Source organism: Phocoena phocoena, chromosome 19 (assembly GCF_963924675.1).
Source record: "Phocoena phocoena chromosome 19, mPhoPho1.1, whole genome shotgun sequence".
Lineage (NCBI taxonomy): Eukaryota > Metazoa > Chordata > Mammalia > Artiodactyla > Phocoenidae > Phocoena > Phocoena phocoena.
Genome location: NC_089237.1, coordinates 25,001,559 through 25,025,035, shown reverse-complemented (window position 1 = coordinate 25,025,035; position 23,477 = coordinate 25,001,559). Strand labels below are relative to the sequence as shown.

General features: G+C 41.3%; 1 protein-coding gene across 3 annotated transcripts in view; it reads left to right on the top strand.

The window, feature by feature from the left end:
- Positions 1 to 215: 215 nt before the first annotated feature.
- Positions 216 to 23,477, top strand: part of SPAG9 (sperm associated antigen 9) — a 133,677-nt gene continuing 110,415 nt past the window's right edge. For all 3 annotated transcript variants that reach the window (XM_065897310.1, XM_065897309.1, XM_065897308.1), the window contains exon 1: positions 216 to 518. In XM_065897310.1, coding sequence (XP_065753382.1) covers positions 216 to 518 — 303 coding nt within the window. The remainder of the gene's footprint in view (positions 519 to 23,477) is intronic.

Here is a 23,477-nt window from a genome sequence, read left to right as displayed (position 1 = left end):
CGCCCCGCGGGTGACGTGTGGCGCGCGCGGCTTAGCCGTCCCGGCAGTTGGTGCAGCGGCGGTAGGGCTGAGTGCGCTCGCTTCACCCCTCCCCTCCTCCGTCCCGGGCCCCCACCCAGCAGGGCCCAGCCGCAGCCCTAGCCCCAGCGGCCCGTCCCGTGCGGGCCCTTGTCGTCCCCTCAGCCGGCGACGCCCCGGGCCGGCCGCCCGCCACCATGGAGCTGGAGGACGGTGTGGTGTACCAGGAGGAGCCCGGCGGCTCCGGGGCCGTGATGTCGGAGCGGGTGTCCGGCCTGGCCGGCTCCATCTACCGCGAGTTCGAGCGACTCATCGGGCGCTACGACGAGGAGGTGGTCAAGGAGCTGATGCCACTGGTGGTGGCCGTGCTGGAGAACCTGGACTCGGTGTTCGCGCAGGACCAGGAGCACCAGGTGGAGCTGGAGCTGCTGCGGGACGACAACGAGCAGCTCATCACCCAGTACGAGCGAGAGAAGGCGCTGCGCAAGCACGCCGAGGAGGTGAGGGCCGGCCGGCTGGGAGTGCGAGGGCCGGGCCCGAGGGCGGGCCGGGGGGCGGGGGTCGAGGTCCGTCTCAGGATGGGAGGCGCGCTGGCCTCCAGGAGGCAGGCCTGAGGCCGAGGCCAGCCGAACCGAGCCCGGCGGCCGCGAGGTCCCGGGACCCCCGGCCGGCGTTGGACGCCCAGGCAGGCTAGTGAGTGTCCAGGAGAAGAGAGTGTGATGGGGGAAGCAAGGCCCGGGGAGGAAGCCACAGCCTGGCCTGAGGGCACCTGGGATTGGCTGAGAGCGGAGATTTTAGGGTGTCTGCTTGCCTCTTGTAGTTTAGGGAAGTTTCCGACCACCGTGGGATAGTCAGATGGCGGTTCAAACTTTTACCACGGGCCGGGGGGGGGGGGGGTGCGGGCGCATTTAAACACTACTGCCCTGGATATGTAACTTCCGCTGGTTCCAGCACCTTTCCTGGGGGTTGCTGATTTGGGAAGTTAGAGATCTCCCTCTTTGGGCCAGTTTCTTCTTGACGTTTTAACCCTATTGAGAAAGAGGTTTTATTTTATGTTTTAAGTGCCTTGGTTGACACTTTGTCAACAGTTAGGTGTTGTATAACAATACTCTGTAAATATGGAGAGTATGCAGTTTTATTTTATTGGTATCCCACATCAAAGCTTTCTTCCTTGTCAGGTGGTAACCTTGGACAGTTCCCTTTAAAAACCCTTTGTTTATTTATAAAGAGGACGGGAACGGGGTGAGGGGCAGGTTGAGGAGGTGTGGGTGACAGTTGGCAAGCCTTTTCAAAGACTACGGTTTACAGGTGCTCTTGGCCAGCTTTTAACTTTAGTGCCTCAGCAGTGTGACCTTGGTGCCCTAACCTTGAGTGAACCTTTTGCAGCTCTGGAGTGCAAGTGATAGGTCTTTGACTTCTTGAGACAGTAGAGGATTTTAGCTTTCAGGATGTGTAGGCATTATTTCTGTGGAACTTATCTAATACAGGTGAAGTGTCCTATTCATCTTTGTTTCTTGAGCATCTAGCAAACCTGGTTAAATATATGGTGATTGAAGGAAGCTAAATAACTAATTATTGAAGGAACGACATGTTGTATTTCAAAAATACTTGAAAAGTTTTTTCTTTTTAAAAATTAATAAATTTATTTATTTATTTTTGGCTGTGCTGGGTGTTCGTTGCTTCACAAGGGCTTTCCCTAGTTGTGGTGAGTGGGGGGTACTCTTTGTTGTGGTGTGCGGGGCTCTCATTGCGGTGGCTTCTTTTGTTGCGGGGCACCGGCTCTAGGTGCGCAGGCTTCAGTAGTTGTGGTACGCAGGCTCAGTAGTTGTGGCTCGCGGGTTCTAAAGTGCAGGCTCACTAGTTGTGGTGCGCAGGCTCACTAGTTGTGGCTCGCGGGTTCTAAAGTGCAGGCTCACTAGTTGTGGTGCGCGGGCTCACTAGTTGTGGCACACAGGCTTAGTTGCTCTGCGGCATGTGGGATCTTCCCCGACCAGGACTCGAACCCGTGTCCCCTGAATTGGCAGGCAGATTCTTAACCACCACGCCACCAGGGAAGCCCCAATACTTGAAAAGTTTTAAGGATGTGAAGCTCATTTCCTAAGACTAAGTAGTACCACCATTTAAACTTTTTGTCACTTATACCTTTGTACCAGGTCAAATAGTTCTTTTTTTTCTTTCTTTTTAAAAATAAATTTATTTATTTAGGGCTGCGTTTGGTCTTTGTTGCTGCGTGCGCGGCCTTTCTCTAGTTGCAGCAAGTGGGGGCTAGTCTTTGTTGCGGTGCGTGGGCTTATCATTGCGGTGGCTTCTCGCTGTAGAGCAGGGCTCTAGGTGTGCAGGCTTCAGTAGTTGTGGTGCACGGGCTCAGTAGTTGTGGCTTGCGGGCTCTAGAGCACAGGCTTAGTAGTTGTGGCACATGAGTTTATTTGTTCCATGGCATGTGGGATCTTCCTGGACCAGGGATCAGACCCGTGTCCCCTGCATTGGCAGGTGGATTCTTAACCACTGTGCCACCAGGGAAGTCTCTGGTTTTTTTTTTTTTTTCTTAAGCTTGACTGTATGATGATTTTTAGTTCTGATTTTGTGATCCATTTGTCTCAAAGGAATGCTATTGAATTTGCCAAACAAAACTGACTTTATTTCAAGAGTATTTCCAAGTATATAGGGAAGGAAGGGTTGAAAAAGAAAATCTAAGGATGGAATCAAAATTTCCACTGGTTTGTTAGCTGTTTACAGAACTGTTTATGGAACGGAGGTTATGTACTACTCCTGAGATGACTTGCCATGTCTTCATGCTCAGACAGGTCCTTGCCATTGTGTGGATGTAAATGGAAAGACTGTGGAATTAACCGAATATACACACAGGTGAGGAACAGGCCCAGCATGACCTGTTACTGCAGATAAAAAAAACTACTCCTTTCAGCCTTAAACTCCTGTCAGTCCATGTAAACAGAGGCAAAATGCCAGGGTCGCACATGCCCAGAAAACCATCTGCCACAGGTTGCAGAATCAGAAAATAAAACTAAGCTGCTAGACTCTGGATTGTATATTGATTTCTTAAGTAAATGACTTTTAAGACATAGATTATCCAATGACTTTCTTTGTAATTTGTGCTTTTTCAAATATGTCTATAAATTTTCTATAATGAAACCTTTGGGCAAAGGGCCATGATCTGAGAATACAGAACATTGATGTAATGCTAAATGAGCCAACTTCCAGACCACAAATGTAAAACCATCTTGTTATCAGTTTTCATGTAAGATCATAAATCAGGTTTTACCCAAGTACTCAGAAATTCAGTCTCTCTTAGGCCAATATGCAGAAATGATTCTTTGTTTAATTTTCTTTGAGTGTTTGTGGCCTTTAATACAAAGACTATTTCTATAAAGTCTGGTATTACAGCAAAAATGCCTCAGGGTATTTACAGCAAGAATATTTGAAAGTATGGAAATTGACCATCACCTGAGAGAGTTAAGTAAATTCTGAGCACCTTTGTGGAAGTTTAGGAGAATGTGTAAATAATGAGGACGTTTTAGGAGGTGTGAAGTGCTTTAATCTCTTGCTTGCAGGAATTCTCAACAAGGAATCAGGAAGTTAATCTTTATTATAATGGTACTACTTAATTTGAATACCTTCTGTCTTTTTTTTCTCTTTTGGTCGTATGGGCCTCTCACTGTTGTGGCCTCTCCCATTGCAGAGCACAGGCTCCGGACGCCCAGGCCTCACGGGCCCAGCCGCTCCGCGGCATGTGGGATCTTCCCGGACCGGGGCACGAACCCATGTGTCCTGCATCGGCAGGCAGACTCTCAACCATTGCGCCACCAGGGAAGCACCCTTCTGTCTTTTTAATTGCTTATTTGAATTTGTTGTGTGGAGTTAGCCTGATGGTTTTGAGTCTATAAAAAACAATCTGAAGGAGGGCTGATTTTAGATAGATTTGTAACCAGCTTCAAATGCTAATCAAGAAATCTCTCATTTTATAGCTCTCACCATTCTCCCCTTTGGGCTCCCTGCTCCAGCCATGTATATTTTTTCCATTCTTTAACCAAGTCCTGTCTGATGCCTTTGCCCATGCTGTTTCCTTGGCCTAGAGTGCTTTTCCCTCAGAGCTTCACCCTGGCTAGCTCCTCACTTTTGGCTCAGCTTAAATTTCACTTCTTCTGCTAGACTTTTCCTGTCTACTCTAGCCAGAGTAAGCCTTGTGAATCTATGAACAATTTACCTGTAAATCAGTAATTTAAAAAAGATCTGGAGAGGGAATTCCTTGGCAGTCCAGTGGTTAGGACTCAGTGCTTTCACTGCTGGAGCCCGGATTCAACACCTGGTTGGGGAACTAATCCCACAAGCTGAGTGGTGCAGACAAAAAAAAAAATCTGGAGAAAGATGTTATTCTTGGGGAAGAATATATTAGTGTTTTTTATGTTCTTTATTTTTGTTTGTTTGTTTTTTGTGGTACGCGGGCCTCTCACTGTTGTGGCCTCTCCCGTCGTGGAGCACAGGCTCCGGACGCACAGGCTCAGCAGCCATGGCTCACGGGCCCAGCCACTCCGCGGCATGTGGGATCTTCCCGGACCGGGGCACGAGCCCATGTCCCCTGCATCGGCAGGCGGACTCCCAACCACTGCACCACCAGGGAAGCCCCTTTATGTTTTTGTTTGTGTAAGTTCTGATTCTTTTAAAATAGACATGATTTGTTTTGAGTAATTAAAAAAAAAGAATTTACAAGGTCGTGTTAGTTTCAGATGTACAGCAAAGTGATTCAGTTATACATAGGGAATTTAGTTTCAAAGTGAGAGTTTATTTAGCATGATTGGGTAGAGGGAGATTGCACATAAAAATGAAGATGTACCCTCTTTATCTTCCGTGAGTGGTAGAAGCATATATGAAGAGAGAATATCTTTGCTGGGAAGAAGATATTGTGATTATGTGATTTTATGACTGCTTTTCTGTGGCTTTTTGTCTGAAAAAGACTGGGGTGATTAAGTGCAGAGATGAGAGATATTACTGAGAATATTCTAATTAACTTTTCCCCAATGAATCACCACTTAAAGATGTAACAAAATGGATGTTTTATATTAAGACTTTAATCAGGTTGTTTTCTTTGGAAGTCTATGAACATGGGAGTGAGTGATAAGATTTGTGGGCAGGAAAGCAGGCATTGGTATTGATTTCTTAAAATTGATGTTATAGTTCTCACTGATTCATAAAAATATTTTAATCAAACGTTAAGGAAATTAATTTTGATTTGTTTGCAAAATAATTTACAGTGAAAGTTCACTTCTTTAATAAACACTTAAAAAGGAATATTTGAAGTCTTCTCAATTTAGTTTTATGATTTATTTTTATCAAGACAGGAGTGAAGAGTACTTTTGAATACTTTAGCTTATATTTGTTGATGGTGGCTATTGAGGACTTAGGATGCTAAAAGTGGAAATTCCCTATTTGCTTCAACGTTAAGTTTATTTTGTGTCTTTAGCACAGTTATTTAAATTGGTAATTATGATGTTTATTCAGATTTTTAGCCTTAATTCTATTACTCTAGTGTCAAAAGAAATTTAATTCGCTATTAAGTAGATTATGGGGATTCCCTGGTGGTCCAGTGGTTACAAGTCTGAGCTTCCACTGCAGGGGTCATGGGTTCCATCCCTGTTCAGGAAACTAAGTGGAGCAGTAGGGGAAAAGTAGTTTGTTTATATGCACAGATGATCTGTTAGTAGGTCCATTAGTTGTTAACATTAGACATAAAGTTTTCAAACACTTTTAAAAAGTGAAGTCTCTCTGTGGCACCTGTTCAGTGTTTTTTTTTTTAAACATTTATTTAGGCCGTGCCAGGTCTTTGTTGCGGCACATGGATATTCATTGCGGCCTGTGGGATCTTTAGTTGCAGCATGCAGGATCTTTTTTAGTTGCGGCATGCAGGCTCATAGTTGCAGCATGCATGTGGGGTCTAGTTTCCTGACCAGGAATCGAACCGTGACCCCTTTCATTGGGAGCGTGGAGTCTTACCCACTGGACCCCAGGGAAGTCCCTGCATTTGTTTTAAATAGGCTAACTTGATTTTTTCTTCTGTGAAAATTTCACTTTATATATTTGCCACCATATTATTTTGCTTGAAACCAGTATCTTGTGGTATCTTCAGGGAATTAAAGATTTTTGGTCCAAAGGTTGACTGAGGTACTGACTTCATTTCTCTCTTGGTTCAGTTAGAGCAAGGGTCAGCAGCTTTTCAGAATGTTATGTTACCTCTTAATTTCTAAGTTGTAGAATGCTCAAAATACACCTTAGTGCTTCATTGATCGCTGTATGCCCAAATTATTTTGTATATAAAATGAGTACATTTTAAAACACACTTACAATACATATTTTCATATTTTAAAAAATACCATTGTTTTTTCTTGCAGAACTATTTGAAATAAGCTTGACACTGCCCCTAGTCAGAGTAGATATGTCCTTGCGTCTAGTCAATCCCTACTTCCAGGCACTTTCTGAAATGAAGAGTGTATTTGTTCTCTAGGGGAATGTGTGTACATTGGTGGGAGGCGGTGTGTGTTACCTTGTGAAATGGTAATCAGTTAACCGTTGTTTAGCTATTAAGACAGATCTTACCCTTTACCTTTAGAGATTTCTGAATTTAAGTATCTAACTGAGATACATTATGTGTCCTTGGGATGGTGACATTCATATTTTACTTATTTAAAATCACAAAAGAGACTATCAAAATGGGTAAGGTACCAAGATGGATTAGTAGAGTAAGAACTACTCACTAGATTACTGTGGTATAAGACATAGGTCACTGATCCAATTCGGTGCCTATGTTTGGTGCGTAAGTTTCTTGGACTCCTTAGCTTACCTTTAACTACGCACTGCATACTTAAATCACTTGGAACCTTTTGGTTCCCAGGAGAGCTAGTATTAGACTGTAGCCAAATACCTGTTCTTTTGTTCCCTTGACCAATGGTTGAGTTATTTTAAAAACACCTTTTTTTTTTTTTTTTTTTTTTTTTTTGCCCTGCTCAGCACTCATAATGAATATAGATGTTACCTAAGTAAATTACTAGGTTGAGGTAAGAAATATCAGCATAGACCCAGTTTAAAAATGTATGCAATGTGTTTATTCAAAAAGCTGACATTTAGGGCTTCCCTGGTGGGGCAGTGGTTGAGAGTCTGCCTGCCGATGCAGGGGACACAGGTTTGTGCCCTGGTCCGGGAAGATACCACATGCTGCAGAGCGGCTGGGCCGATGAGCCATGGCCGCTGAGCCTGCGTGTCCGGAGCCTGTGCTCCGCAATGGCAGAGGCCACAACAGTGAGAGGCCTGCGTACTGCAAAAAAAAAAAAAAAAAAGCTGACATTTAGAAATATATTTGTGTAGGGCTTCCCTGGTGGCGCAGTGGTTAAGAATCCGCCTGTCAGTGCAGGGGACACGGGTTCGATCTTTGGTCCGGGGAGATCTCACATGCCGTGGAACAACTAAGCCTGTGTACCACAACTGCTGAGCATGTGCTTTAGAGCCCACGAGCCACAACTACTGAAGCCTGCACGCCTAGAGCCGGCACTCTGCAACGAGAGAAGCCACCACAATGAGAAGCCCGTGCACTGCAACGAAGAATAGCCCCTGCTCGCTGCAACTAGAGAAAGCCTGCACACGGCAACGAAGACCCAATGCAGTAAAAAATAAATAAATAAATAAATATATATATATAAAAGAAATATATGTGTGTAAATTCTATACACTTTGAAGTTTTGGCCAGTGATATTTTGTTATTAGCTTCAATACAAGTCTGTGGAATTCACTTAAGAATTCTGGTGTCTACATACAGACTGAAAGTGAGGAATGGAAAAAGATATTCCATGCAAATGGAAATCAAAAGAAAGCTGGAGTAGCAGTACTCATATGAGACAAAATAGACTTCAAAATAAAGAATGTTACAAGAGACATAGAAGGACACTTCATAATAATCAAAGGATCAATCTAAGAAGAAGATATAACAATTGTAAATATATATGCACCCAACATAGGAGCACCTCAGTACATAAGTCAAATGCTAACAGCAATAAAAGGAGAAATCGACAGAAACACAATAATAGGGGGGGACTTTAATACCTCAGTCTCATCAATGGACAGATCATCCAGACAGAAAATCAATAAGGAAACACAGACCTTAAATGACACATTAGACCAGATGCACTTAGCAGCCGAATACACTTTCTCCTCAAGTGCATACAGAATGTTCTCCAGGATAGATCACATTTTGGGCCACAAATCAAGCCTCGGTAAATTTAAGAAAATTGCAATTATATCAAACATCTTTTCTGACCACATGCTACGAGATTAGAAATCAGTTACAGGAGAGACTTCCCTGGTGGTCCAGTGGTTAAGAGTCTGCATTTCCAATGCAGGGGGTGCGGGTTCCATCCCTGGTCGGGGAAACTACGATCCCACATGCCGCACGACATGGCCAAGAGAAAAGAAGAAAGAAAATCAATTACAGGAAAAAAACTTAAAAACACATAACACATGGAGGCTAAGCAATGTTACTAAGCAACCAGTGGATCACTGAAGAAATCAAAGAGGAAATAAGAAAAAAATACCTACAGACAAATGATAATGAAAACAGGATGGTCCAAAACCTCTGGGATGCAGCAAAAGCTGTTCTAAGAGGGAAGTTTATAGCAGTACAATCTTATCTGAGGAAACAAGAAAAATCTCAAACAACCTAACCTTACACCTAAAGCAACTAGAGAAATAGGAACAAACAGAACCCAAAGTTAGTAGAAGGAAATAAATCATAAAGATTAGAACAGAAATAAATGAAACAGAGACAAAGAAAACAATAGCAAAGGTCAGTGAAACTAAAAGCTGGTTCTTTGAGAAGATAAACAAAATTGGTAAACCTTTAGCCAGACTCATCAAGAAAAAAAGGGGGCAGGGCTCAAATCAATAAAATTAGAAATGAAAAAGGAGCAGTTAAAACTGACACAAAGGAAATACAAGGCATCATAAGAGACTACAAAAAGCAACTACCATGCCAATAAAATGGACAACCTAGAAGAAATGGACAAATTCTTAGAAAAGCACAACCTTCCAAGACTGAACTTGGAAGAAATAGAAAATGTCAACAGACCATGCATAAGTACTGAAATTGAAAACAGTGGTTAAAAGACTTCCAACAAACAAAAGTCCAGGACCAGATGGCTTCACAGGGGAATTCCAGCAATCATTTAGGGAAGAGTTAACACCTACCCTTCTGAAACTCTTCCAGAAAATTGCAGAGGAAGTAATACTCCCAAGCTCATTCTGTGAGGCCACCATCAGCCTGATACCAAAACCATAGAAGATATCACACACACAGAAAAATTACAGGCCAATGTCACTGATGAACATAGATGCAGAAATCCTCAACAAAATACTAGCAAACCGAATTCAACAGTACATTAAAAGGATCATCCACCATGATCAAGTGAGATTGATGCCAGGGATGCAAGGATTGTTCAATATCCACAAATCAATCAGTGTGATATACCAGATTAACAAAGTGAAGAATAAAAAGCATATGATCATCTTAATTGATGCAAAAAAAGCTTTTGATAAAACCCAACAACCATGATAAAAGCTCTCCCGAAAGTGGAAATAGAGGGAACTTACTTCAACATAATAAAGGCTGTGTATGACAAACCCACAGCTAACATCATTCTGCACTGTGAAAAGCTGAAATCATTCCCTCTAAGATTGGGAAACAATCCTATTTACCATCACATCAAAAAGAATGACAGGGCTTCCCTGGTGGCGCAGTGGTTGAGAGTCCGCCTGCCGATGCAGGGGACATGGGTTCGTGCCCCGGTCCAGGAAGATCCCACATGCCGTGGAGCGGCTGGGCCCGTGAGCCATGGCCGCTGAGCCTGCGCGTCCAGAGCCTGTGCTCCGCAACGGGAGAGGCCACAACAGTGAGAGGCCCGCATACCGCAAAAAAAAAAAAAAAAAAAAAAAAAAAAAAAAAAAGAATGACAGGTTTTGGTAACTACAGATGTGATGGGAATAGGGAAAAATAAAGTATGGATAAAAATGGGTCCAGGCATCAGGAAGCTATGGTTTCTCAAGTAGCTGCTTTAGTCATTAAAGCCTAAATGCTTAATCACATGTCTGAATTTCTAAAGTAGCAGTATTTTGATTCATCCCTCTTGTTAAGTGTGCTGATAGGATCATCCCTTCAAAACCACAGACCCAAGGACCAGGTTTTGGGCAGGGAGACTCTTGCCTACCAGACCTGTGGAGACATCCCACCGCCCCCTCCACTGCCTTGCAGGGTAGGGTGTAGTAACATCAGACTAGACATCAGGACAGTAAATCCCAGGGTTTCCTTAAGGGGTAGTATGGTGATAACTCAGTTGGTTTACACTTCTAATAGAAGCCCATGTAATCTAAAATAAAACTGCCTATATCAAGTAAAAAAAAAAAAAGAATATAATACCTAGGAATAACCCTACCTAAGGAGACAAAAGACCTCTACTCTGAAAACTATAAGGCACTGATGAAAGAAATCAGAGATGACACAAACAGATAGAAGGATATACCGTGTTCTTGGGTTGGAAGAATCAGTATTGTCAGAAGGACTATATTTCCCAAGGTAATCTTCAGATTCAATGCAATCCCTATCAAATTACCAATGGCATTTTTCACAGAACTAGAACAAAAAATTCTAAAATTTATATGGAAACAAAAAAGACCCAGAATAGCCAAAGCAATTCTGAGAAAGAAAAGTGGAGCTGGAGGAATCAGGGTCCCTGACTTTGGACTGTACTACAAAGCTACAGTAATCAAAACAGTATGGTACTGGCACAAAAATGAAAAATAAATCAATGGAACAGGATAGAAAGCCTAGAAATAAATGCCATGCACCTATGGTCAATTAATCTATGACAAAAGAGGCAAGAACATACAATGGAGAAAAGGCAGTCTCTTCAATAAATGGTGCTGGGAAAACTAGAAAGCTACACATAAAAATATGAAATTAGAACACTCTAACACCATACACAAAAATAAACTTGAAATGGATCAAAGACCTAAATGTAAGGCTGGACAGTATAAAACTCTTAGAAGAAAACATAGGCAGAACACTCTTGATCATAAATCACAGCAATATCTTTTTTGATCCACCTCCTTGAGTAATGAAAATAAAAACAAAAACAACTGGGACCTAATTAAACTTAAAAGCTTCTGCGCAGCAAAAGAAACCATAAACAAAACGAAAAGGCAACCCACAGAATGTGAGAAAATACTTGAAAACAAAGTGACCAACAAGGGTTGCTATGACACAGTCAAAAAATGCAGATCTAAATAGACAGTTCTCCAAAGAATACGTACAGATGGCCAAAAAACACATGAAAAGATAGTCAACATCACTAATTATCAGAGAAGTGCAAATCAAAACTACAGTGAGGTAACACCTCACAGCAGTCAGAATGGCCTTCATCAAAAATCTACAAACAGTAAATGCTGGAGAGGGTGTGGAGAAAAGGGTACCTTCCTACACTGTTGGTGGGAATATAAATTGGTACAACCACAATGGAGAACAGTGTGGAGGTTCCTTAAAAAACTAAAAATAAAACTACCATATGATCTAGCAATCCCACTCCTGGGCATATATCTGGATAAAACCATAATCTGAAAGGATACATGCACCCCCACATTCATTGCAGCACTGTTTACCATAGCCAAGACAGGGAAGCAACCTAAATGTACATCAACAAAGGGATGGGCAGAGAATATATGGTACATATATTTAGTGGAATATTAGCCTAGAAAAAGAATGAAATAATGCCATTTGCAGCAACATGGATGGATCTAGAGATTATCATACTAAGTGAAGTAAGTCAGACAGAGAAAGACAAATATATGATATTGCTTAAATATGGAATCTAAAAAATGGTATAAATGAACTTATGTACAAAACAGAAATAGAGTCACAGATGTAGAAAACAAACTTATGGTTACCGGGGGGGAAATGGGGGGAGTGATAAATTGGGAGATTGGGATTGGCATATACACACTACTATATATAAAATAGATAACTAATAAGGACTTACTGTATAGCACAGGAAATACTCTCTAATGACCTATATGAGAAAAGAATCTAAAAAAGTGGATATATGTATATGTACAACTGATTCACTTTGCTGTACAGCAGAAACTAGCACATTTTCAATCAACTGTACTCCAATAAAAAATAAAAGAAAAAATAATAAACAGTACATTTTAAGGGGAAAAAAAAGAATTTTCATGTCTAGTAGTTTGGCATAGTTCTGCTGAATACGTTTGAACTGAGCCATGGGAATTTACGTGCTTATATAGTAGAGAAGTTTCTAAGTTGAGGATTTAGAATTATTATTGGGAACTTTAAAAATACCATTTTTATTTTTTAAGAGGAAGGTGGTGAATTAACATTTTTGAGTACCTGCTCTGTATCATGTACTCTGCTACATACTTTATTTTATTATTATTATTTATTTTGTGGCTGCGTTGGTTCTTTGTTGCTGCATGCAGGCTTTCTCTAGTTGTGGCGAGCAGGGGCTACTCTTCGTTGCGGTGCATGGGCTTCTCATTGTGGTGGCTTCTCTTGTTGTGGAGCACGGGCTCTAAGCACGTGGGCTCAGTAGTTGTCGCTCACGGGCTCAGTAGTTGCGGCACACTGGCCCTAGAGTGGGCAGGCCTCAGTAGTTGCAGCGTGTGGGCTCAGTAGTTGTGGTGCATGTACTACACTAGTTGTGGTGCATGGGCTCAGTAGTTGTGGCTCGTGGGCTCTAGAGTGCAGGCTCAGTAGTTGTGGCGTACGGGCTTAGTTGCTCCGTGGCATGTGGGATCTTCCTGGATGGGGGATCAAACCCATGTCCCGGGGCTTCCCTGGTGGCGCAGTGGTTGGGAGTCCGCCTGCCGATGCAGGGGACACAGGTTCGTGTCCCGGTCCGGGAAGATCCCACATGCCGCAGAGTGGCTGTGCCCGTGAGCCATGGCCGCTGAGCCTGCACGTCCGGAGCCTGTGCTCCGCAACGGGAGAGACCACAACAGTGAGAGGCCCGCGTACCGCAAAAAAAAAAAAAAAAAAAAACAACAACAAAACAAACAAACCCATGTCCCTTGCATTGGCAGGTGGATTCTTAACCACTGCGCCACCAGGGAATTCCCCCCCTTTTATTTTTGAGGTCAGTAAACTTTTTCAGTAAACCACCCCCAGCTTTTTATTAGGAAAATTTTCAAAAATACAAAAAAATGAAAAGTTTGTTTATTATCTATATATTTGTTACCTGGGTTCAGTAGTTCTTTTATTTATCTACCTACACACCAGATACATATGACAAAATATATATATACATACGCATATTTTAAAATTGTTGAACCATTTCAAAGTAAATTGCAGATGTTATGACACATCACCCTTCAGTACTTAAAGTAATTATCCTAAAAATGAAAGCATTGTACCATATAACCACAATTTTATTTACATAGGAGAACATTTTTTAATATCTAATATTCCATTTGAATTAATGTTTAGGAACAGAGTACATGTCAGTTATAGAGGTAAGTTAATATTTTTATAGTGAACTAATGTCACTCATCTGGAAGGAAGAAACGATTGCGGTTTAGCTACTTTTCTGTAAGAAATTTAAATCTGAGATTTATAAAACAAAATTGGTTAAAAATTTTTATTTAAGATTATAGTATAAAAATACCATGGATTATTTTTCCCCTTTGAAATTTAGAGATGCAGAAATTGAGAAACTACCCTACATTTAATGTTTTCTCTAGTAACTTTTTTTACCTTGTTTCTGACTGCTTACCTGCTCCACTAGGATTTATAGAGCCTGAGAAGAAGTTTTTCCTTGTAATTTGAGGTCCTGTTGATTGGATTCTCCACAGGGGATGGGTCTAGGATTTTTGTGATTCTGAATTCTGTTATTGTCCTTTAAAATGTATTTTCACTTGCTTTTCCTGCAGGTATTTTTTTAATGGCTGGGCAGAAACTCCATGATCTTCTAGCTCTTTCCTATCCCATTCCCATAGGTAGATAAACAGGAGACATGAATAATCAGAAAGAACAAATATATATTGAGCCAGGCACTGTTCTAGACTCTGAGAATGTGGCCACAAACAGATCAGACAAGTAAGGTAGCCCTTGCTTTCTTGGAGTTTATATTGTAATAAAGAATAAACAAGCCAGTTAATTACAGATTGTAATAGGTGTTACACGGGAAATAAAAAAGGTGAGGTGATACAGAGTAAAGAGGCAGGCACTTTATTTATTTATTTTTTTGCAGTACGCGGGCCTCTCACTGTTGTGGCCTCTCCCGTTGTGGAGCACAGGCTCCAGACGCGCAGGCTCAGCGGCCATGGCTCATGGGCCCAGCCGCTCCGCGGCATGTGGGATCTTCCCGGACCGGGGCACGAACCCACGTCCCCTGCATCGGCAGGCGGACTCTCAACCACTGCGCCACCAGGGAAGCCCTAGGCAGGCACTTTAGTTGGAACAAGCAAGTTTATAAAAGGGAAGCTGTCCATGCAGGAAATAATTCATCTCATTATTTAGATATGAAGAGTAATTATTTAGATATGAAACTTTAGGTATAATAGAATTTCTCCTACTCATATTCTTTTTTGTTCATTTTTATTTTTATTTTATTAGTTATTTATTTACTTTTGGCTGCATTGGGTCTTCGTTGCTGCATGCAGGCTTTCTCTAGTTGCGGCGAGCAGGAACTACTCTTTGTTGTGGTGCATGGGCTTCTCATTGCGGTGGCTTCTCTTGCTGCAGAGCACAGGCTCTAGGCACGCAGGCTTCAGTAGTTGTGGCTTGCGGGCTCTAGAGCGCAAGCTCAGTAGTTATGGCGTGTGGGCTTAGTTGCTCTGCGGCGTGTGGGATCTTCCCAGACCAGGGATTGAACCTGTGCCTCCTGCATTGGTGGGCAGATTCTTTTTTTTTTAATCTCATTTTTTGTGGGTAATTCTTTTTTTAATTATTTTTGACTGCGTTGGGTCTTTGTTGCTGCATGTGGGCTTTCTCTAGTTGCGGCGAACGGGGGCTACTCTTCGTAGCAGTGCGTGGGCTTCTCATTGTGGTGGCTTCTCTTGTTGTGGAGCACAGGCTCTAGGCACACGGGCTTTAGTAGCTGCAGCATGCAGGCTTGGTAGTTGCAGTACACAGGCCATAGAGCATGCGGGCTTCCGTAGTTGCAGTGCGTGGGCTCAGTAGTTTCGGTGCGTGGGCTCAGTAGTTGTGGCTTGCGGGCTCTAGAGCGCAGGCTCAGTAGTTGTGGTGCACAGGGTTAGTTGCTCTGCGGCATGTGGGATCTTCCTGGACGAGGGATCAAACTGGTGTCCCCTGCATTGGCAGGCAGATTCTTAACCACTGTGCCACCAGGGAAGTCCCAGCCTACTCATATTCTTAAAAATTCACAAAAGTGATGGGAATTCCAAGGTGATCCAGTAGTTAGAACTATGTGCTTTCACTGCTGAGGCACAGTTTCAATACATGGTCGGGGAACTAAAATCCTGCAAGCCGCATGGCGCAGCCAAAAAATAAAAAAATAAAAACAAAACCAAGTAAGAAAATTCACAAAAGTGAATAACTCTTATAAATGCATTTCTTCTATTTTCTGTCTTACACGTTCTCATACTTGACTTCTCAGCAACATTTGACTCTCTGGCTCACTCTTTCTTTAAGAAACATTATATTTTGGTTCTCTGACTTTGAAATCTCTTGATTTTCCTCTTACTTATCTGACCACTCTGTGGATTCTTCTTAGTCACATTAGCTTTGGTGTTCCTTGGTGCTCTTTCTAAGATCCCCGTAAATTCCCACTCTGCACGCTGCGTAGCTCATGTTATCCATTCTGATCAGTTCAATTTACCATTTGTTGAGTATTTCAAAATGTGTATCTCATTCATTCATTTAACAGATATTTATTGAGTGCCATCTGTATGTCTGGTACTGTATCTGTTGGGGATACAGTGGTGAGTAAAACAGACAAGATTCTTCCTTCACGGAGCTGACAGGCTATTGAGAACAGCCTGTTAAGGCTAGATCTCTCCCTGGGGTTTCAGATCCATATTACTGTTGTTTATTGGACATGAATGTCTCCCGACATGTCCAAAACTGAATTTAACTTCCAGGCTTTCTCATCCGCTGTTCCCAGTCTTCATGAGGGATACCACTATATACCTAGCCAGATACCAGGTCACCATTCTTAACTGTTCTCTCTCCTTCATCCCCGTTGCTGCCTTCTTTTGTTTTCAACTTTTAAATGTATCTGGAATCTCTTTACTTTTTTTCAAATCTATTTTTACTACTCTGAAGAGCTGGAACTTCTTTCATTTACACTGAATACCAGGTCTGGCACATAAGAAGTAACCATTGAAAATTTCTTTCTTTCTTTTTTTTAAAAAATTAATTTATTTATTTTTGGCTGCATTGGGTCTTCGTTCCTATGCGCAAGCTTCCTCTAGCTGCGGCGAGCAGGGGCTAGTCTTCATTGTGATGCGTGGGCTTCTCATTGCGCTGGCTTCTCGTTGCGGAGCATGGGCTCTAGGCACTCGGGCTTCAGTAGTTGTGGCACTCGGGCTCAGTAGTTGTGGCTTGCAGGCTCTAGTGTGCAGGCTCAGTAGTTGTGGCCCATGGGCTTAGTTGCTCCACGGCATGTGGGATCCTCCCAGACCAGGGCTTGGACCTGTGTCCCCTGCACTGGCAGGTGGATTCCTAACTACTGTGCCACCAGCGAAGTCCCATTGAAAATTTCTGAATAAATGATCGTACAACTGAAACTGTCCTATAACTGATCTTTCTGCTTCCCGTATTGCCAACCTATAAACTGTCCACCACACTGTACCTGGATTTCTCCAAAATGGCAGATCATTTCCACACTTAAAAGCCTTTAGTGGCTATGTCTAAAGTTCTTGAAATGACTAAAGTTTTTAATGTACAGGGCCTTGTAATCTGGCCGCTCCTTATTTTACCAGTCTAATCTTTTCCTTTTAGAGCCATACTGAATACCTTGAGTTGGTTATGCAAAAGGCATTCTCTCCAGGCGTTCTTAAAAGCTGCCTCTTTGCTTGGTACTCTCTTTCTCTTCTATTACCTGGCTACCGTTATTCATCTTTCAAGTTTCAATTCAGGAATGCCTTTTATGACACCCAAGTTTGGATTGTACCCATTTTATGTCTTCCCACAGCATACTGTCCTTCTCCTCTCATAGTACTTTCAGTGTTTTACCTAACTAACCTATTGCTTTAATTCCCCCACTAAACTACTGGGATGCAGTAGGTATTAGATATTTGTTGGTTGGTTGGATGGTGGATAGATAAGTATGCTAAAGGTCGAATTGCAAAGCCTAGCTGTTTAAAATTCTCTTTTGCGCATTCAAGTTATTGTCCTTACTGTTGGAGCCAAGTTATGCTAAATAAAACTTCCAAAAAGTTCCAGGAAGTTCTTCAATAAGTCCTTTGACTTAGGCGTATACAGAAAAAGTGACTTCTCCTGAGTATAGTTATTACAGACACTTTACCTACATTGTCCTACATAGTAGATAGTCTAGAAATATTTAGGCATTTTAAAAATTGAAATATTAAGATCATTGGAACTATTGTCAGAGTATTGTAGAGATTACTTCTGCATTAGCAAAGGTTGGCCTAGGTGATCTTAAAAGTCGTGTTAGCACCATGATTCTCTGGTTGTCTTTTTTTCCTTTTGGCTGTGCTGTGTGGCTTGTAGGATCTTACTTCCCCAACCAGGGATCGAACCCATGCCCCCTGCAGTAGAAGCACAGAGTCCTAACCACTGGATTGCCAGGAAATTCCCTCTCTGATTTTTTTTTTTTCCCTCACAGCAAGAAATTTGGAGATAGGGAGTGCTGGCATCAAAGTCCAGGCCAAGACTCTGAGACCTCTTGTAATATACTTCATGGTTAAAAAAGTAGTTTTCAGAACTCTGGACATCAAGTCTGCTTTCAAGAGAAAAAGAGGGGAGAACAAGTGGTGTCAACCACATCTGTTTTCTCTTTGTCTGCTCAGGCTGCTATCACAAAAATACCATAGTTTAAGTGGCTTTAACAACAAATATTTATTTCCAACTGTTCTGGAAGCTGGGAAGTCCAAGGTCATTGTGCTGGCAGATTTGGTATCTGATGAGGACCCACTTCCTGGTGGTATTCTCACTGTGTCCTCACATGATAGAAGGCTCTGATTGTTTTTTAATTTATTTTAGCCACAAATATTTATTTCTAAGTTACTGGTTGAGAAATAATTTCTTCTATCTGAATAAACTTGCCACAGAAATGGCAGTTAAGTGCCAAAACTTAATTTTTTTTTTTTTTTTTTTTTTTTTTTTTCAAAACTTAATTTTTACTTAGAACTTTTGATAGACATTTCTAATTAGGATACAGCAATAGTACCCTATAGTAACAAATAAAATGGTTAGTAAAACAACATTGATATTTTTGAAGACAAGTTTATTCTGAAGAATAGTAAACATTTATTTCTTAGGCATTGAGATCTATATTGATTAAAAGCATCTTCTAGGCTAATATGGTATAAATAAACTTTCTAATTTTTTTTTTTTTTTTTTTTTTTTGCGGTTTGCGGGCCTCTTACTGTTGTGGCCTCTCCCGTTGTGGAGCACAGGCTCCGGATGCGCAGGCTCAGCGGCCATGGCTCACGGGCCCAGCCACTCCGCGGCATGTGGGATCTTCCCGGACCGGGGCACGAACCCGCGTCCCCTGCATCGGCAGGCGGACTCTCAACCACTGCGCCACCAGGGAGGCCCAAACTTTCTAATTTTAATTATCAGATACTCAATTTAAATTTTCTTTCAGTTACTTTGTTGCCCTTGCCTCATTTTTTGGTAACTGCTGCCTATTCAAAAACAAATAACTTTAAAAAAGTTAAACAGGTTGCACAGAATTGTGGAATCAAATAAATAGGCTTTTGTAAAACCAGAAAAGTAACTTTAAAAAGACTAGTGTTTGTCTTTGGTTCTACTGTGAAAATAGTCTACTTGTACTTGTTTGCTGTGATTTGATTTGGGAAACATTTGACAGAAATTACTCACTCATCTGTTGCTCTGCTTAGCAAGTACTGTATGTACAAGATGCTAAAAGCCTAAGTCAACTTGCGGGACACTTCACAGAGACAGGGTGGCATTTAACTGCGTTATGTGTCACTGAGTCAAAGTATGGGAGGTTTGAAAGTGTGTGATGTATTCAGAGAACTACAAAACATAATATTTTTTTGATATATTTAAGTAGTAAATACTAGTTATCCATATGTTCTTTAAAAAATACACACATTCTTCTGTGTATTTACATAGATGAGTGACAAGAACTGAGGTTGAATAGCTAATCAGGAATCAGAAAGTAAAGGACTGTGCTGTCAAGTTTGGCTTTTTTTTTCCGGCCGTGCCGTACGGCCCATGGGATCTTAGTTCCCCGACCAGAGATCGAACCTGCGCCCCCTGCATTGGAAGCTCAGAGTCTTAACTACTGGACCGCCAGGGAAGTCCCTGCATTTGTTTTAAATAGGCTAACTTGATTTTTTCTTCTGTGAAAATTTCACTTTATATAGTTGCCACCAAGTTTTTTCTCCTTAAATTTTTTTTTATTGTGGTAAAATATATGTAAAAAATTTTGCCGTTTTAACAGTTTTTTTTTAAAGATTTTTAATGTGAACCATTTTTAAAGTCTTTATTGAGTTTGTTACGATATTGCTTCTGTTTTATGTTTTGCTTTTTGGCCCTGAGGCATGTGGGATCTTAGGTCACCAGCCAGGGATTGAACCCGCACCCCCTGCATTGGAAGGTGAAGTCTTAACCACTGGACTGCCAGGGAAATCCCCTGTATTAACAATTTTTAAGTGTACAATTAAGTGGTATTAAGTACATTCACATTGTTATGCAACCTCACCACCCTCCATCTCCAGAACTTTTTCATCATCCCAAATTGAAGCTCCATAGCCATGAAACAATAACTCGTTTCCTCCTTCTCCTACCCCCTGGAAACTACCATTCTATTTCTGTCTGAATGAATTTGACTATCCTAGGAACCTCATATAAATGGAATCATATAATATTTGCCCTTTTATGTTTGACCTGTTTCACCTAGCGTGTTTTTAGAGTGCATCCATTTTGTAGCATGTATCATAATTTCATTCCTTCTTAAGGCTGAATAATTTTCCATTATGTGTATATAGAAGTCTCTTATTAGATATACGATTTACAAATATCTTCCCCCATTCTGTGGGTTGTCTTTTTACTTTCTTTCTTTCTTTTTGTTTGTTTGTTTGTTTAAATTTATTAATTTATTTATGTAGCTGTGCCAGGTCTTAGTTGTGGCATGTGGGATCTTCGTTGCGGCATGCAGGATCTTTAGTTGTGGCACAGGGGATCTTTAGTTGTGGCACGTGGGATCTTTAGTTGTGGCATGCGGTCTCTTAGTTGCAGCATGCGGGAACTAGTTCCCTGACCAGGGGTCAAACCCAGGCCCCCTGCATTGGGAGCAGGAGAAATTCTTGGAAAGGTACAACTCTCCAAGACTGAACCAGGAAAAATTAGAAAATATAAAAAGAGCAGTCACAGGTAATGAATTTGAAACTGTAATTAAAAATCTTCCAACAAGGGCTTCCCTGGTGGCGCAGTGGTTGAGAATCTGCCTGCCAATGCAGGGAACATGGGTTCGAGCCCTGGTCTGGGAAGATCCCACATGCCACGGAGCAACAAGGCCCGTGAGCCACAACTGCTGAGCCTGCGCGTCTGGAGCTTGTGCTCTGCAACAAGAGAAGGCCGCGACAGTGAGAGGCCCGCGCACCGCGATGAAGAGTGGCTCCTGCTCGCCGCAACTAGAGAAGGCCCTCGCACAGAAACGAAGATCCAACACAGCCAAAATTAATAAATAAATTTATTAAAAAAAAAAATCTTCCAACAAGAAAAAAAAATGTCATGAAGAACCTAGGGGTAAGACGGGAATAAAGACACAGACCTACTAGAGAATGGACTTGAGGATATGGGGAGGGGGAATGGTAAGCTGTGACAAAGTGAGAGAGTGGCATGGACATATATACACTACCAAACGTAAAACAGATAGCTAGTGGGAAGCAGCCGCATAGCACAGGGAGATCAGCTCGGTGCTTTGTGACCACCTAGAGGGGTGGGATAGGGAGGCGGGAGGGAGGGAGACGCAAGAGGGAAGAGATATGGGAATATATGTAGATGTATAACTGATTCACTGTTATAAAGCAGAAACTAACACACCATTGTAAAGCAATTATACTCCAATAAAGATGTTAAAAAAAAAAATCTTCCAACAAACAAAAGCCCAGGACCAGATGGCTTCACAGGCGAATTTTATCAAATATTTAGAGAAGAGTTAACACCTATCCTTCTCAAACTCTTCCAAAAATTTGCAGAGTGAGGAACACTCCCAAACTCTTTCTATGAGGCCACCATCACCCTGATACCGAAACCAGACAAAGATATCACAAAAAAAGAAAATTACAGACCAATATCACTGATCAGCATAGATGTAAAAATCTTCAATAAAATACTAGCAAAAAGAATCCAAGAACACATTAAAAAGATCATATACCATGATCAAGTGGGATTTATCCCAGGGATGCAAGGATTCTTCAATATACACAAAACAATCAGTGTGATATGCCATATTAACAAATTAAAGAATAAAAACCACATGATCATTTCAATAGATGCAGAAAAAGCTTTTTACAGAATTCAACACCTGTTTATGATAAAAACTCTCCAGAAAGTGGGCATAGAGGGAACCTACCTCAACATAATAAAGGCCATATACGACAAACCCACAGCAAACATCATTCTCAATGGTGAAAAACTGAAAGCATTTCCTCTAAGATCAGGAACAAGACAAGGATGTCCACTCTTGCTACTATTATTCAACATAGTATTGGAAGTCCTATCCACGGCAATCAGAGAAGAAAAAGAAATAAAAGGAATACAAATTGGAAAAGAAGTAAAACTGTCACTGTTTGCAGATGACATGATACTATACACAGAAAATCCTAAAGATGCTACCAGAAAATTACTAGAACTAATCAACGAATTTGGTAAGGTTGCAGAATACAAAATTAATGCACAGAAATCTCTTGCATTCCTATGCACTAACAACAGAAGATTAGAAAGAGAAATTAAAGGAAGACTTCCATTTACCACTGCAACAAAAAGAATAAAATACCTAGGAATAAACCTACTTAAGGAGGTAAAAGACCTATACTCTGAAAACTGTAACACATGAATGAGAGAAATCAAAGATGACAGAAACAGATGGCGAGATATCGCATGCTCCTGGATTAGAAGAATCAATATTGTGAAAATGACTATACTACCGAAAGCAATCTACAGGTTCAGTGCAATCCCTATCAAATTACCAGTGGCATTTTTCACAGAATTAGAACAAAAACTTATATTTGTATGTATGTAAACACAAAAGACAGAGCTGGAGAAAGAAAAACAGAGCTGGAGGAATCAGGCTTCTTGACTTCAGACTATACTGCAAAGCTACAGTAATCACGACAGTATGGTACTGGCACAAAAACAGAAATATAGATCAATGGTACAGGATAGAAAGCCCAGAGATAAACCCACACACCTATGGTCACTTAATCTATGACAAAGGAGGCAAGAATATACAATGGAGACAAGACAGCCACTTCAATAAATGATGCTGGGAAAACTGGACAACTTCATGTAAAGGAATGAAATTAGAACATTACCTAACACCATGCACAAAAATAAACTCAAAATGGATTAAAGACTTAAATGTAAGACCGGACACTATAAAACTCTTACAGGAAAACATAGGAAAAACACTCTTTGACATAAATCACAGCAAGATCTTTTCTGACCCATCTCCTAGAGTAATGAAAATAAAAACAGAAATAAGTGAATGGGACCTAATTAAACTTAAAAGCTTTCGTACAGCAAAGGAAGCCATAAACAAGACAAAAAGACAACCCACAGAATGGGAGAAAATATTTGCAAATGAAGCAACAGACAAAGGATTAATCTCCAAAATATACAAACAGCTCATGCAGCTCAATATCAGAAAAACAAACAACCCAGTCAAAAAATGGGTGGAAGACCTGAATAGACATTTCAGCAAAGAAGACATACAGATGGCCAAGAGGCACATGAAAAGATGCTAAACAGCACTAACTATTAGAGAAATGGAAATCAAAACTACAATGAGGTATCACCTCACACCAGTTAGAATGGGCATCATCAGAAAATCTACAAACAACAAATGCTGGAGAGGATGTGGAGAAAAGGGAAACCTCTTGCCCTGTTGGTGGGAATGTAAATTGGTACAGCCACTATGGAGAACAGTATGGAGGTTCCTTAAAAAACTAAAAACAGAACTACCATATGACCCAGCAATCCCACTACTGGGCATATA